Source organism: Pocillopora verrucosa, chromosome 10 (assembly GCF_036669915.1).
Source record: "Pocillopora verrucosa isolate sample1 chromosome 10, ASM3666991v2, whole genome shotgun sequence".
NCBI classification, from domain to species: Eukaryota; Metazoa; Cnidaria; class Anthozoa; order Scleractinia; family Pocilloporidae; genus Pocillopora; species Pocillopora verrucosa.
This window is the reverse complement of record NC_089321.1, coordinates 7,199,563-7,217,152: the sequence shown is the minus strand read 5'-3', so window position 1 is coordinate 7,217,152 and position 17,590 is coordinate 7,199,563. Positions and strand designations below refer to the sequence as shown.

At 35.2% G+C, this 17,590-nt stretch overlaps 1 protein-coding gene across 1 annotated transcript in view; it reads right to left on the bottom strand.

Moving 5' to 3' along the window:
• Positions 1-17,590, bottom strand: part of LOC131790404 (integrin alpha-6) — a 23,100-nt gene extending 5,510 nt beyond the window's left edge. Inside the window, 29 exon segments of the mRNA XM_059107613.2 lie at positions 161-265; positions 881-983; positions 1,139-1,228; positions 1,508-1,587; positions 1,939-2,031; positions 2,450-2,588; positions 3,416-3,483; positions 3,734-3,853; positions 3,856-3,897; positions 4,064-4,087; positions 4,090-4,214; positions 4,821-4,882; positions 5,314-5,436; positions 5,578-5,623; positions 6,221-6,311; positions 6,929-7,024; positions 7,289-7,450; positions 7,452-7,494; positions 7,973-8,001; positions 8,004-8,123; positions 8,717-8,757; positions 9,304-9,348; positions 10,005-10,073; positions 10,410-10,476; positions 11,315-11,400; positions 12,209-12,341; positions 12,895-12,974; positions 16,936-17,060; positions 17,139-17,590. Of these exon segments, the coding sequence (XP_058963596.2) occupies positions 161-265; positions 881-983; positions 1,139-1,228; positions 1,508-1,587; positions 1,939-2,031; positions 2,450-2,588; positions 3,416-3,483; positions 3,734-3,853; positions 3,856-3,897; positions 4,064-4,087; positions 4,090-4,214; positions 4,821-4,882; positions 5,314-5,436; positions 5,578-5,623; positions 6,221-6,311; positions 6,929-7,024; positions 7,289-7,450; positions 7,452-7,494; positions 7,973-8,001; positions 8,004-8,123; positions 8,717-8,757; positions 9,304-9,348; positions 10,005-10,073; positions 10,410-10,476; positions 11,315-11,400; positions 12,209-12,341; positions 12,895-12,974; positions 16,936-17,060; positions 17,139-17,308 (2,577 nt within the window). The 5' untranslated portion in view covers positions 17,309-17,590.

The following is a 17,590-nucleotide window of genomic DNA, read 5'->3' as shown; positions in this document are numbered from 1 at the left end:
TCAAATGCTGGAAGGTGAGGTGGAGGAAGGAATGGTTGATAGATGAGCAGTTAATAATTCTTAGGACTAATTAAAAGCGATCAATAGCTGAAGACCCACTGACTACAAACATTAATGTGAGCAGTCTTAAACGAGAAAACATGAGTTAGAAAACATTTACCTTAACATTCATGAGGTAAAGTAAATGTTTCCCACTTGGTGCTTCAAAAGGCCACTCTATTATTACTTCTGTGTGGGGAACTGGATCTGGACCACGATTTTTCACCTAAAATAAATTCAAGTTATAGATATTGCATAATCAAACTGCTTCTAATAAAATTATGATCAGTAACTTGAACAGATGGTTAACATAGAAACAAACAAAAAAATTATACAAGGATCCTTTGAACAGAAAATAGGAAAGAAGAGAAAATTTTTATTCTTAAACATGGAACAATCAGAGCAGTTAAAGAAGAGCTTTATATGTGCATCCAGTTTTTACATATGCATCCAGTTTTTACATGTGCACCCAGTTTTCTGCCTAGCCTGTTCCTTTGATATCATCAAATGTATTCAGTTTAAAATAGCCTTTCCTTGGGTTTGCTGGGGAGAGATGCGAATTGCATGACACAAAACCAGAGAGGGAAAAAAACTCTCCTGTTTACAAAGCACAAGTGAGAGAAAGATACAGCTACTGAAATCTACTCCACACCAATGCGGATCACTGAATAATGGTCAATAGAAAAATATGAAAGAAATTAAAATTCTTGTGAATTAAACACAGCTGTTTAATGATCCTACAAATGGTTAGTCATACCACAATAAACATTCCCATGAAGGGTCATGTGCATGGTCAGTTTTCTGACATGAATGAAACTACAAAACATATTAAGGTACTTACAAAATACTTGTGAATGACCTCATTACCAATGTCTTCTGCATTAACCATGGCACTTTCACCAACCACCTTGCCTCCATAGGCAACTTGTTCTTCAACTGTTGTACTATAACAGATAAAAACATGATTATCGTGAATAAATAAATTACCAAATCAGATTGACAAGTAACGTTTCCTTATCCATATCTAATTATATACTTTCAAGCGATAAATGAGAATTTCCTCACACCATCTTTAATGATGATGATAACAGTAACTTACCCATTAATTTCCAAGTCTGCCTGTGACTTGATAGATATATTCAAAAAGCGATAGTTGTCAGCTAAAGTGTTGCTGTCCTCTTCATTTGTACTGCACAGGAAACAATAAAAATTCACCCAACCTGTCAGTAAGTTATTATTTCAACTTTTGGCTCTCAATTTCAACTTTGTGCACTGTTTGTGGTTAATTGATGTGTTCTGAGCCAAAGAGCATGCTGAAATTTTTGCATGTGTCGTATTAAGCCAAAAAATGAGAGCTGATAAGAACAACTCATATTTTAGCATTTTGTTATTGACACAATAACTATCATAAAAAAAAAGACTCTATAGAAAAAACACTCAGACTGTAAAAATGTTGAATCCTTCTCACCTGTTTGTGCTAAGATGTATTGGCAGGAAATCTGGAGTGTCACTGTATCTTGAGGTGTCTAAATCAATTTGAATTGGTTGCTGAAACACAAACAAACCGCAGTTGTTAAAATAAAAACCTCTGTGTCCATTACTATCACCCACCAAATGTCTAATCCTATGATTCTTCATCTATAAGCTCATGTTTTTCCCATGATTTTTCAAAGGCTGCAGCCTCAAAACTTAAAGCTCACCAATTAAAATCTTAGGCCTGAGAACAAGTTAGTAATTAAATAAATCTAATGAGCATTTATCAAGACTTATTACCATTTCGTGAGATGGGAAGTAGATTCTGAAGATTGGTTGATAACAAAGGAAACCACCAAATAGCTCTACAATAAATGGTTTAGTCAAGATCATATCTGACACACGGCATACTGAGTATCACCATACCTCTTTCTTCTTGAAGGGAGTATTCAGCTTAACAGTCACAAAGGTGTCATTAGAGGCCAGTGTTGTTATTTCAACAGCTTTTCCTTTAAATATCTTGAAAGAAAACAAGCATACCCACTGATAAGTGCTTAAAGGGGGTAAGTTTCTAAAGAAACTGTGGTGCTGTGTCATTGGGAGAGTGTAACAAGGTAATTTAGTATTATCAACAGTCAGAGTAGAAAACATAAATTGGCCATCAAGACATAAGAGTTCCAAAGTTGACAATTTCAAGTGTCAGCCCTTTGTCAGAGCAAATGATAAGTGTTTATGTAATCTTAAAATCCTTTACACCCTAACATCAGTATGCATATTCTCTGTACTGTTCTCTATATATTTCCAAGGTGCTGACAAGGAGAATTTGTTTATCAATCTAGGGTTTATTCTTGTGAGCTTAATGCATGATTCAGGGGTGACACTGTAAGGAAAACTAGACGCTAGGCACTTTTAGGGCTGAAAGAGCCAAACAGCTTACTTCTTTATCAACACTGAAGATTTTTCCTATTTTTATTCCTTTAGGGATTGTTACAAACAACTTTGCATTGTAAGCATCATCTCCTTCATTCTTTACTGTAACTGCCAACTTGTAGTTTTTAGCACCAACAGCAAGTGTTCTATGGTTTCAAAAAGGAAATAAAATGTTGATATCAATATGTATTTCAACACTGATTATATACATGTAGGAACTTAAATTTTGAAATTATGCATGGCTGGCTTTGCAAGCCAGAAAGACAAAACAACAGCAGTGTTCCCATTGGGTGTACAAGCAGGCATGATGGGCCTATTCAACAAGAAAAGCTTTAATTATGCAAAAAGAAAAAATTGCCTGGTGCAAGTTTACAGTGATTAGCTTCTAGGAAAATTTATTTTTATTTCCTCCAAGAAAAATGCTTTTCTGGCAACAACTAAGTCACAAGTGCATCTCTACCTCAAAACAAAGTAAAACTTTTAGTTGGTGAATGTATTTGGCAATTTTTTGACCCATGAAATCCCAAGTCTCCTTACTGTCTATCATACACTTCTTGCGATGTAAGTGCGGAGAATTTGTTATTGAATCAACTAATAATCCCCTAATTAATATTTTCCTTAAGTTTTTCTCAGCACTTGTCTGCCTTATATTGTCTTGATATTGTTAGGAAAAATTCTGTCTTGGTCACTCATGGGATTTAAAAGGTAAAGGCAACCTTTCTGTCTTTTTTGTTTAGTCAAAATGTCTGAGTGAATAATGGTCTCCATCTTTTTTGCATTTTTCTTGTATGGAACTTAATCAATAAAAATGCATATAAAACCAGGTTGCATAGAATAGCTGAATATAAGGGAACTTACACAAACCTCTTCTGATAATAACTCAAGAGACAACCTGAACCTAGACCTAAAGCTCTCTTTCTTTTTTTCCCCAATATCTTCCAATTTTAAGACTTTAAGAACATAGAAAACTCACCGTTTACTCTCTTTGTCATCAAGTTTCAAATCAGGAACACACTTCTTGCAATCTCTCTTGAATGAAAGCTAAGAAAAGGAAAAAGACTAGTAATAAGGCCATTGTGACTCTGAAACAATTCACTTTCACTGCATACAGACCTAACCTAGTGACACAAAGTGTAAAAGTAACCTCAAAAGACAAGCCATAATTGACCCACACAGCCAGAGATTAATATTTCCTTCAATCCTGTAATTTTTCCTGCCCCCAAAACACTCAATAACTCCTCCCTTCATCCAAAGAAGTTGTTCATGATCCAAAGAGCAAAAGATTCCTTACAACTGCGGTGGCTTGCTGTGGCTTCAAAGGATCAAAAACTGCAAATGGGACAAGTGAGGGTACATCTGTAGGGTCACTGACATTTGGTGTTGGTTCCTTCACAATCTGATAAGTCAGTGTGTAAACTGGATGTCAGGATAAACATCTGCATCTGTCACCCCTTCCTGAAAACCAATGTGAGATCTAACATAAGCTTTTAATATCAAGCAAGATAAGTCCACTGTTGACACAAGCAAATATCTGGTCTTTGTGGCCCTTTTCAAGGTCGCACCACAATACAGTTCTCAAAAACATCTGAAAACAAAGATATTCAAACAAAAAGTTACTCACCCTTATATAAGCAAACCAGAAAAAAAACAAGTATCATTGCCACCTATTGGCTCCGTTCGATTAATTTCGTTTTTCTGATTCTTTTGGAACAAAACTCTTGAGTCTGCTTCCCACTCAGGATCTGTGTCAGACTTCATAGTTAGAAGTACACCTGAAGAAACAAAAAGTTTTCATGCTTACCTTAAATACATCATAACAAGTAGTTCATACTTGCCTTCCCTGACACTGCACAGAATAGCTGATGTTGGGAACAACTTACTTTTCAGGAAAAGGGCTAAATCTCCAGTTAAAATGACTTAAAACAGTAATGCAAAACATTCCTACTCTTGTGTATTCCAAACAGTTGGGAAATGTAAATACTCAATCATGGTTATATGCTGGTTTGTGTGAACACTTTCAATTTAATGTTTCTCCTTGTTAAAAATCCTGGAGATGTTGAAGTTCATGACAAAACAAAGAAAAAAAAAAAAAAAAGAAAAGAAAATGTAATGCAGTGATACTTTTCCTAGATAGAATACTTGTTATAACCAATGAAAGGTTATCCCCCTTCCTACACCTGCATTTCTAGGGATTTATGACCAACCACTGGTATTGATTTAATATACCCTAACATGAGAGTAGCATGGTGAGATCAAATTATTTTGCCCAATTACAAGGCACAATACCCCTTCTGAGGAAGGTTCCAACACAAAGGCTCATAACTCAAACTCAAACTATAACGTTTAATTTTTTACAATATTCAGCCTAACTAACTCACCTATTTTTTCTTTCACTTTTCCTGATCTCTCAGTATATTTTGTACAAACTTTAATGTCAAAGCTGATTATAAAAAAGAGAAAAGAAATAGAAGACTCTTTAACTCCCAAGATCTGATTGTTAATTCTCCCTTCTAGCTGCTACACATTTCCTTGTAAATTAGTTATGAGAACTTGGTGCCAGATCAAGATAGCTGCAGCTTCTACCTGATAAGTTTGAATATTCTCATTACCTGTTTGCTGAAGAATGTATGGATATTATAGGGAGAAGTTACATGTTAATCACTTCTGGGAGTTAAAGGGTTAAGAAATATTGAAAGTAACTGTTCAACACATACAAAATGAACTGTAGCAATGACTGACTTTATTAATCTATTAGGTTAATATTATAGTGATGTGTATACAAGCTTTTTCTGGTGTGACTGTTAACCATTTCACAATGTTCAGAGCTAGGGCTCGTTTATATGAGGAGTTTATCTCAAAGTGTAGTCTTACCACGATGTGGCAAATTGTTTATTTCCTTCCCGTTCAGTTTCATTGCAGGTCTTACGGCCCTTGATGTCAAATGTGTCTGGGCTTATTGTGATTGTTGACAACATCGAAATGACAGGCTTTGCCCTGTAGAAAAAAAAATATCAGTGAATATCTTTTTTTGGAACAACTTCAGTAGGTGCTGGGGAACTGAATTTGAGATCACCAAATGTCTAAGATAACCAACATTAATAAAAATATCTGGGATCACACCCTTTATTGACATACCTGAGAAGAACTGCAGCATCTGATTGATAAGCTCCGATGACAACATCTGGAACACGAATACACAAAATTCAATTTAGTGAATTGTTTTGATGCCCTGAAACCTCTCACTGGTTAAAGACCATCATCAAGAAACTACACTGACCTAAACTACCTTTTCTTTCATAGAGAAAATATCATGGCAATAAAATCACAGGATTTCATACAACCATATTTTTAATTGATTTACATATTATCCTGACACCACTGATGGTATTTTCTAAATGATGACAATTCAATTCAGTTCCTATCTTTTTAAAAATTTAATTTTCTTTACTTTAGTACTAAGTGTTTTTTATTGCAGGTCCACGTCATCTTTTTTTGCCATTCTCCTCACTGAAAGAACCAACTTTCATAATTGCATAAACATGTGCATATACATAAAAAAATTTAAAACTTAAGAAATTTGTGTTTTCATTCTTTCTCTTTTCACAAACAACCATGATCATGGTGACATACAGAGGATAGAGGCAACTAAAAAAAATTACAAACCAGTTTGAAATTATTTTGACTGGAAATTTATTTCCAACTAAAACTGGTATTCAGGATAAAGTAAAATGCAAAGCCGACACAATCAATCAATTGTAACAAAAGTCCAGAGCCTCACCTGGGTAGCCATTGGTATCCAAGTCAAGTATTCCAGACACGGAATATCCGAATGACTGAATACCTGCTGACACAGAAGAACCTTTGATAACCTACATGTAACCAAGAAAAAAGAAAGTAACATTGTGATGTAGGCAATGATTTGGTTGGTAATCAGTGCTGTTACTTTTATGCCCTTGATAACCCTCTCTTTAGACAGTGCCATTAATGTCTTCTTCAAACAGTGCATGGATGCTAAAATAGGGAAAAAAATGATCCCTAAAAAGCCTAAGACCACAGTGACTGTAACAACTATTTTGAACTGGTTCCAAGGGTTGTTTTGTTTGTTTTGAATTTATGTGGTTGAGCATTGCGACAGTATGGAAAATCCTGTTGAAGTTTGAAATGGTATTTTGGTACTATCAACTGAGTTGATAATGTAAATTGGCCACTGACTGTTAAGAGTTTAAAAGCTGAAAATCTTTACAGTGGCCATTACTGTTATCAACACAGTTGATACTACCAAACTACTTTGTTATACTCTCCCACTGACACAGCACTACAGTTGCTCTGACTAGAAAACTTACCCCCTTTATTTATTTGAAGTTAAAAATGATCAGCTTTTTGCCAATTTCAGGCTCCCCATTCAGTTATATTTTACCATTAAGACCATTTTGCTGCTTAACTCAAATATGAACTTTCAGTGACTTGTAATGACCACCACACATACCTGCATTGGTGTTTCAACAAGGCCTTTTTCTGAGCCTCTGTAGATGTAAACTATACCCTCGCCACTATCCTCATATGGAGCCCCTACAGCAAACATCTTGTAGAAAAATCATATAAAGATTATGTTGTGAGTTAACAGTCAAATGAACTTCCATTGTAACATAACTTCCAAACGAGATAAAACGTGTACATGGTACTTCTCCTTAATAATATATCAAAGAAATTATTATTTGTGCAACTAAGTGATAAGAACACACAATCTGACGAGTAACAGTGAGTTAAATTCTCTGAACTAATTACAAGAAGAGTATAATAGCAAGAAGGGAGAATTTCTTATCAGATGTTGGAAGGTTACCCATACCTGATATCCATCAAGATCAATATCACCAACAGAAGCAAGGGCGCGTCCAAAATTTGCTCTCCAGCGATCCTTCCTTCCACCTGTGGGCAGTTTGTGAGAAAGAACCAAATTTCCATTTCCTTTATTTTCATACACATACACCCTTCCTTGCTCAGGGTATATAATCATCAGAATAGAAAGGTGCACCAACTAAAAGTTCTGAAAGTCTGAAAAAGAATGTAGAGTAATTCCAAGTTATAAGTGACATTGTGGTAACAAGATAAATTTTCTATTTTGAATTATTTTACCAAAATTCAAGTGACAGTTTTTGAAGGCAGGCAAAATCAAAGAGCTGTAAAGGGTATGCTGTGAATGGAGGGTTTTTAAATTTACATGGTTCGTTTACAGGAAAACTCTAAACTTTTGGCAACCCATCTGACCCTATCATAAGAGGTGAATTAGCATCTAATTTCTCATTACAATATCACCCTCTACAAATCATACAATAACGTTCAGGAGAATAAAGGTTTGTTGATGATCACCAACTAAAGAAAAGCTCTTGATTGTGTAACCTTTCTCACTTGTCCAGCATCCGGAAATGTATAGAGAACAGAAAAGAGAATATGTAAAATGATCGTTAGGGGGTGCACAGGGATATTCGTCTTTGGCCGGTGATGGCAAAAATCATGTAACAACATCTCTCACCCATCATCGTTGAGGTCCTCAGCACACAGGCGCAAATCCCAAATCCAGTTCCAGGTTTCCTAACTGCCCTTGCACCATCTTCAACTGGAGGCAAGAGGCAGGTGTGGGATCTTTTGAAATTTCCTGATCCTAAGTTTCTGAACACTGCCACCTTAGAATCAAAAAAGAATTAATAATTAAATCAGCTGACAAATTCATAATGACATCAATTGACTGGTAATATATTGAGTGATGAAATTTAATCAATGGGTTGTTGCAGGAAGATTTAGCAAATAAAATGGCCAACAAGAACATTGACTAAAACCCTGGTTTTCTCAAAATTCTAGTCATTTCAAAGCTCAGGGTAGATCAAATCCCAAGCATTAAAATGCAATGACATTCTGGACATAGTACCTCCTAATCTCCTGACTTATAAAATCTTACTTCAACCAAACTATTTTTAAGACAAAATGCAAACAATGTGTTCACCAAATACACAAATTTTGTTAATTGGATTAGGGACCTTGGAAAATTTTAAGACTAAACTTGGAAAAGCAAATTAAAGTTATCCATGAATGAAGGTGAACATGAAACATGAAATACAAATCATGACACAGTTTGATTGCTGAATCCTTATTAACAATACTAGTACACATTAAGCAGTGGACTCATCACCCAGAAATACTCCATATATTTTTATAAATTCCCTCAAGAATGAAATTAACGATAACTTTATTGATTTCTTTATAAAAGAAGTTATCTTACCATGCCATGGTGGTCAAATCTAGGTGCACCAGAGGCAACATCTGAAAAAAATAAAACAAACCATGAAGTTAAAGATATGTGGTGTGGCTAATTTTGAGAAATTCATAACTTAAGAGTAGATAATCACTATAATTGGATCACTTAGACGAAAAATTGGAAAATTCAGCTTTTCAGTGGTTACCATATGTCTTGATTTATTTAATGAACTCATCTGTTGGCAACATGAAATCACAAAATGTTCAGCAAAATTAACAGATCAGTCACCATGAAGAAAAACAACAACAACAAATACATTTTTTACTCGCCATGGTAACCACATGCTTGGAGCATTATAATTGTATTGTAGAGGAAGATAGATTGATGACACTTAATTTGTTGACTTTACCTCTATGTGTTTATAAATCAGCTCAAATAATTAACTCTAATATCCCACTTATTGACAGGAGAGGTAGTTAATGTCAATATTTTCATAGAATATTTTGTAAAGCGCTTTAGAAATGTAAATTATTATTATTACTATTATTATATTATAAAAGATGAATGCAAAATGTACATTGTGCTTAGATGAAGGAGTGAGATGGACTTACCATTTGCACCTTTTTTAAAAAAGCTTCCCTGGGCAAGTGCATAACCTGCAAAGATATAATTATTGTGGTGTCTTGGATAACAATTTTTTTTAAAATTTTGCTTCTTCTTGAGCTTGGTGAATAATAAGGTCATGAAGTGACAACAAAGATAAGATATCGGCTTTGGTTTATCATTTGTTACAATTGAAATGAATTGTTGAAATAATTGTTTGAAGTAAGATTCTTTAAACTTGTCTGTCTAGACTAGCATTGGCTAACCATGGACCAGGAGAAAATTGTCCCTGCTTAATAAAGATAAATATTAACCCTTGAACTCCCATGAGTGACCAAGACAGAATTTCTCCTTACAGTATCAATAAAGAAAAATATCAATTTGGGGATAATTGGTTGATCCAATACTAAATTCTCTGCACTAACATTATAAGTATTGTATGGTTGACAGTAAGGAGAATTACAAATTTGAGACAGGAATTAAAGGGTTAACTTCTTACTAACCAAGCCCATAAGGGTCATACTGAGAATTATTGGCCTAAGGTCATAACACTCTGGACTAAGTGTAATGAGGTCTGTAAAAAAAAACAACAACAGAGGGCCAATTTTTCTCTGTAAGGCTTGAACAAGCAAGGCTAGTAAGTAGTTTATTATATGGCTTTCCCACCTAAATTGTTAACTTGAAGAAATTAATCCAGAAATAAATATACCTTGATATCCATATGGACTGTTATCTTTGTAGACTTCCTTCTGTTCTCTACTGTGATAAATAAATTCCCCTGAAACAAGAGACAAACAAAAAAGAAAAACGGACTTTCTCTCACTGTCATCATTTTCTTTCTTTTTTTTGTTCTTTTTTTAAAATAAATTGGTTTGTATAGTTGTGCATCACTCGCATAGCATGCACAACTATGCAATTAGCATGAGCGCTAGCATCCTACTTTGTATAAATTATAATGATTTTGTAATGAATTAAGGTTGTCAGTTTTAACATGAAACTGAGCAAATAACAAGTGCAAAATAGTATGACCCAAGCACAAGGTTCCTTGTACTTGAATATTGGTCACATGATTATTTCCCAGGCAAAGAATGTAATTTACAACAAAGTGCCAAACCTTGATAGTTATGCACTCCAGGAGCTCCTACCAGTGGCACATTTTCACTCAGCTGCACATTGTCAGCCTGTGGCAACAAAAGAAAACATGAGGAATAACTAAATAAATATGTAGTAGTTAATGATGTTGTTTTTTTTTTTTAAAGGCAATGTTCTAAAACTTCTACAACATCAACAGCTCTGACAGAAATGAACTGCACTGAGAGTAACAAAAGTTGTTATACATTAGACTTACAAAGAAAAATCTGATTGGTCAAGAACATTCAATCAATATAAAATAGCTTGTAAAGTTGACAAGATATATTCATTATCTACAGCAAATATTGCATTTAACAAGTTAAAAATTTGCCTAGTTTCCAAGTCTCTTGTCTGTGTTCTCAAACTCTTTCAAACTCAGAAAGAAGTGTCTTCTTTCGCAGATTGTCAAAAAGTGTATAATAAAACAATTATTGAATTCAGTTTTCAGCCTGATGCTTTGGCAAATGACTCAGACCTTGATTTTGATAAGTCATGATATCATGCTCAACTTCATCCAAAAATTGCTTAATACTGAACTTATGTGAATATAAGGAAGATGTTGTAGGAGAGAGGAAGGAAAAAAGCGAGGTTGGAAGGGAGGAAGAAAAAATGCTGAGTAAATCAAAGGATGCAAATCATGGAAGGAGAGGAAGGCAGAAAATGAACAAAGAGGAAAGAAGGGATTTGTGGATTAAAGAAATGAAAGTAGGGAGGAAGGAAACAGAAACAATTATTATAGAATAAGCAAATGTATAAGAGAGGAGAAGGGATAGGGTAAGTATGGAGGTATGTGGTCCCAAAAAAAAAAAAAAGAAAAAAAAATCAAAAGCCATGTGAGATAACATTTCAACTTCTTGTGGCTGTTTATGGTTTGCAATAAAATCTCACCTTTAAGTGGGCAAGGGAAACTCCCATTTGACAATATTTGTGATCTTTGAAATTTATTGTGGTTGAACCTCCTTGATTTGCCTGATCTGTACAGAGATGAATGCAAAAAAAATTTTCAATTTTATAATAATTCACCAATGCACAATGGGGGATGGATGAATTTCCAAGACAATTACTCACAGTGGCAGTTTGCTGCAACTCATAGATGTTACACCTCTGTGCAGAGAGAAGAATTGTGAGGGTTACCTGCTCTGCTCCAGAACACAACATTATGATCCGACAGGATTTCAAACCAATTCAAGAATTGAGGGTGCCCATTAAAAAGTGACAAATCTCACCAACTACAATTGCAAAGCAACTGAACAATATCCTTATTAGCTGCAGTTGAACAATGCATGTGACTTGTTGAAGACTTGTTAAGTTACTAAGCTCTCTCCTGATTCACCTTTCAAAGAAACATAATTTCCTTGTAGAGAAGTTGATGAGAATTTATTGCTGAATCATGAAAATTCCATCTCAATAATAAGTTTGCCATTCTCATCAACTTGGAAACTGCTCTGACACATAGGAAGAAACTATGTTACATTGTTTCAACCATTAACTGGAAACAAATGATGGTATGAACATAACCTTTAAATTATGTTTTAGTTCTGTAGGGGGGGAGTTTAACCTTCACCCTTTAACTTCATGAAGTGATTAACAAGTAACTTCTCCCTATAATATCTAAACATTATCCAGCAAACAGGTCATAAGAATATTCAAACTTATTGGGTCGATAAGTCTTGGTCTGACACCAAATTCTCATAACTTATTTACATGGAAATCTGTAGCAGTTAGAAGGGAGAATTAACAATCAGATCTTAGGAGTTAAAGGGTTAAAGCAAATGAACCTACTTTGATTCCTTGCTTCACAATAGTCTAATATTTTCCTCTTTCCCACATCTCCATCATCAATTGGTGCCCTTATGCAACGACCAGGGTAGGTATAGAAGGAGCCTTCTATATGAAGTAGTCGATGAGAGCATGCCTAGAAGTTATTTGTAAAATATGTATGTAAAATGCTCTTGACTAGAGACCTTTCTTGAAAGAGCAACAACAATCTTTTCAAACCTTTTTAAGGTTCAGAGAAGTAATCATTCAAGGCTTGGAGGAGTGGTTTCTTGGTAAGTGACAAATTTTTGGGCATAACTTCAACTACGTTTGAGGATATTATTAAAAAGGTTTTTCAATTTCACCTAAATTCTGTCTCTTCTGGTATAGCTGGAGTATCTGTAGGATTTACTTCACAGCCAAAAAGCCAAATTTTAGTGAGTATTTTTTTTTTAAACAATCACAAAGTGAGCAATCTCAAGCAAAGAAGATAACCCACTCATGTAACCAATCAGCACAAAAGATTGGTATTCTTGGTTGTGACATCATCTTCCTCCAATCCCACATGCATGGACCTCTTTTTTAACATTCAGGCAACTTTTTACCTCAAAAGTACCTACTGCTGGGGGTAAGTCCCTTTGTATGGATGTAAAATAAGAATTTCAGCCAAGTAATACCAAATTGCCATTTAGCAGATTTATCTTGCTTACCACAACATGAGCATCATGTCCTTCACTCATGACAGAAACTCCAAACCAACCATTTTCTTTCCTATCTCCATTTTGATTTCCTGCAAAACATGAAATAAGGAACAAATTTATCTTCCCAAGGAAAGCTGGCATCCTTTGAAAAATATATATATCTTTATTCCGTATATTAAAATATCAATTAAAAAAATGGGTTTAAAAAAATATCCTAACAATCTAAAAAAGTGTTTGTTCGATTTCTTTGAAAGATTCAAAGCTTTGAAACTCTTTATGGTAGCCAATTTACATTAATAACTCAGTTGATACTACTAAATTACCCTGTTATATTCTCCCAGTGACTCCACACCACAGTTTCTTTGGGAACTTACCCCCTTACTCATTCCATCAATCATTCAAATGAATAGATGTGGTAAGTTTCTAAGGAAACTGTGGTGCTGCATCAGTGGGAGATTATAACTGGGTAATTTAGTATTATCAACTGAGTTGATAATGTAAATTGGCCACTGTTAAGCGTTTCAAAGCTGATGTTTCAAGCATTAGCCCTTTGACAGAGCAAATAGAGGAATTGTGGGTTGTGTGTTCCTCTATTCTATCTGACCAAGGGTTAACACTCGAAAAGTCAGCTTTGAAACTTTTTACTGCAGCCAATTTACATTATCAACTTAGTCGGTCATTCAGTCAGTCAGTCAGCTAGTTACATCATCATTCAGTCAGCTTATCAGTAAGTCAGTCAACCAATGGTCAGTAAATCTGCTAATCAGATTATTGATCAGTCAGTTAAGCAGTGAGTCTGTCAGATTGTCAGACAGTCAGTCAGTACATTGGAATATCAGTAACTCATTCAGATCATTGTTCAGTCAATCAAAAATGAGTCATATTAATTTGAGACAATAAATGACTCATTTGGTCAGTTTTTCAATACCATAAACTAGACTATCAGTCAAACAGTCAGGTATTAAGTCAACCAGTCAGTCACCTAGCCTATCTCAGGAGTACAGCTAGCAAAATAGAGTGCAATAGCGAAATTAAAAGCATGATAGCAGCAATGGAGCTAGAGACTAAGATCAGGTCCAGAAGGAAAGGAAGATTTGGGTAGGGGGGACATTACACAACCCAAACCAAAGCTCTCCTTTTCTCAACCAGAACTGAGCCTCCCCCATTTCCATTCTGCTACCCATGTGAAAGGAATAAATTTATGTCTACAAAGCAAAAAAAAATTGAACTCTACAAGATGCAAATCAGAATCACAATATATACAAAGAATTCCAAGGGTTCCCCTTTTGGTTGCCATGGCAAGTGAAAAAACAATATGGCTTCTTACTCTGTTATAAATTTTGCAAATTTTTGCCACTTCTATTTATAGAAATGTAATTAGCTATGTTCTATTGAGCTAAGTGGTGAAGGCCACAGTATCTATGTTATGACACATTGCACAAGTGTCCCAAATATTGTTATTTATTCTTAGTGACTTATATTTCATTTAGGTAAAAATCCTGACTCACAAGTAATTGGAGCTTGAAACCCTAATAAAGCTGGATGGAAACTGCAGTAACATTTTTTCTGACTGAAAATTCAAAATATCCTGAGCAAGTTTTAATAAAAAATTAAAAAGCCAAGCCATGAAGAGGATGAAAAAAATTTCCAAACAATTCTACATTTAAAACCGACCAATTTCTAAAACTATCCAAATGAATCCATCATACATTCTTCACTTGAAATTCACTTTGAAATTTTTAATATCCTGTACTGTAATTGAGAAACTTAACTCAGAGATTACCCCCAACAAAGTCAAATATTCGCTTTCAGAAAGTCCCTTCCTTACATACCACCCAGTGGGAAAATAATGGTAATTATATTGTTAATAAGGGTAATCCAGGTGATTCCCCTATCAAATCCCAGTAGGGTGATTGACCCATGCTGGGATACCAAATCAAAGTGATAAGTGAGAAAAAATAAAAAACAGAGGTCATCACGAACAACAATAAATATTCCCCTTCAGGCATTATAGACTTGATATCCACATCATATCTGACTGGCATAATTTAGAAAGTCAAACTTAATCAAACTCAAGTGATATACTCTTTGTGATAAAAAAACTGTGTACATTGGTATTAAAGATGATAAAAAGAAAGATGATGACATAAATAATGAATGAAAGCAAATGAAACTTGGGATCAAAAGAAATCAGCAGAAATAGCCACAAAACAGATAAAATACTCCAAACAGACAAATCAAACTTATATCCAATGCTTTTTTTTTTGTTCTTTCATTTCGTTTGTTCCCTTCTTACAAAATAAATATTTGCCTTAAAAATGATGAGTCTGATGAAATTGAGGCACTCACGTAACCAGCTGAGATCATTTAAATGCAATATCTAGACAGGATAATTTTTTTTTCCACTTTATACATTCCCCGTTGACAGTGGATAATATTTTTGCAGTACAGGTAAAAGTATTTACATCAGCAACGAAAACGTGAATCTATGATTGGTCAGAAATATAAGCTCCCCTATTAAGGCCGCGATACTTATCTCACGAACATTCAAAACAAATTCACGATGGCGAAAAAGCGTTTAAGGGGGGCAGAAGTTAATGAAGTAAGCGTGAAAGCAAACCATCCAAACAAAAAATACTCTCTCACAAAGAGATAAAACGATTTTTCCATTAGCAGAAACGATAATGGGCCATAAAAGCCTAATTTCTGGCTGTCTACCATTGCAAATGTAGGAAATTCGCGATCTATTTTGATTAAAAAGTCCATTAGGGAAATTCGATTTTTTGAACTTTCTAAAAATAATGTTCCAACCTTACGAATGAGTCATTACGTTATTAGTTTGTTTTATTGATGGTGTGAGGCTAAAATGATACTAGAAAATTCTTGACAATCGACCTAGACTAATATTATTCAACCTACGAAAGGAAAAACATCAATATGAGACGATGACTCTAAGAAGTCCTTAGCATAAAAATTAAAGATGGGCTGCAAGCCATGCATAAATTCGCTTAAAAATGCAAACTTTGCTTCACCACCGTGAGCAGCTGCCTCGCATGAAGCCGCAAAAATAAATTTATTTAACAATATCAGTATAATCGATATTGTTCTAACAGTGGCAGAAATGACGATAAGATGTCAGCTGTGTTTTCCTTTGTTTACTAAAAGAAAAGGCAACACAAAAGTCATTCGGTAAATACTCATACAATTTTCCATCCAAGCGATCGGCTCTTCGCAGCTGGCACAATAGATGAAAAGTCATTAATCTGCTCCCTAGTGAGCTCACGTGAAAACAAAGGCAGTCCTCATTCACGGGATTGGAAAATTTTTTGTCATCGACAGTAATGGGAAGCTCTCTCCATCTGTGCACAGAAAGAACTGCTAAAACGCGTAACAGTTGACGCATGTATGTCAAAAACTAACTGACAGTGTCAAATTTACGGTACTTTAAAGAGAGAAAGGCACTTTTGTTTGACATAAGTTGTTTTTACCTTCTTTAGTTAGCGTTATTGACATAGGGGATCACGATTTTCAAAACATCGTACACATTACATAAACCGCGGACCACATATTCAAAGTGGTTCGAATTAAAGGAAAGCGAAAGATCTGTTTCACAGCTTCATCCTGCTAGATTTCCCTTTCCACGCAGGTTTCACAGGACAGATTCAAAATTTGAAATTTCTAAGGTACAAGCCCAATAGTGAATTACTTTAGCAGGTTCTCCCATAGCTGATCAAAGTAGACTGTTGATCAATTTAGACAAGAATGCTTGAATGAATTTGCTCAAATATTACAATAAACTTTATTCTCTAAACTGCCTTTTGTTTAAAATTTAGTGACACCGGCTTAGAAAAAAAAAGACAACGGTAATTCCGATGGAATTTAGGACATAGCAAGCGTGCATAACACATCACGTAGCTAAAATTGTCTGTCCGTGACTTCCACGACTACCGCAAAAAGGAATTCATCGGAACGCTGCAAGGACTAACACGAAGCTATTATAATTTCAAAACGCTTTTGAGGACATCAAAGTCAGCTGAGAATGAAGCTTACCTCTATTGACAAGTTCCAGCTCTGAGCACTGCGGATATGTAGCAAAATCGCATTTGTATACAACTCCGGGACTTTCAATTTGCGGCAAAACCGAACTGTTGCCTTTAGGGGCACCGACCAGAATCCTGCAGAACAGACAAATATTTCAAAATTATTCACAAGTTCGTCTCGTGAAAGGTGGCCAAATAAAGCCATACTCCTACCAAGAATGATTCCTCTTCGTCGTGAAAAGATCCTCATACGAGTGGCTGGCAACAGAAAATCCAAAATAGCTCCCCGTATCACCTCGTCTAATTACTGGTAATTCAGTCTCTAGGTTATAGCCAAAGGAATGTTGAATAATGCAGGATAGAGCAGCGAGTAGAAGCAGCATCTTGAACGCGAAAATGAAAAAACAGATTTCCGGCTGAGACTTTGCTAGTGAGTCTTATTCAGCAAAGGAACAAGTGATCATCTCGATTCGTTGCCGTGCAAGCGGCTGCGTTACTTCATCACGTTACGCATGCCTGGCGGACACGAATAATCGAAATTCCCAACGTGACGCGGTCGCACCCAAATATCCTACGCCTTTTGAACCGGAAATCGCGCAAAAAAAGTCCGTGATCTAGACTCTTTCTTCATCTAGATCGTTCTCGCCAAAAATGCTGCTTTCTCT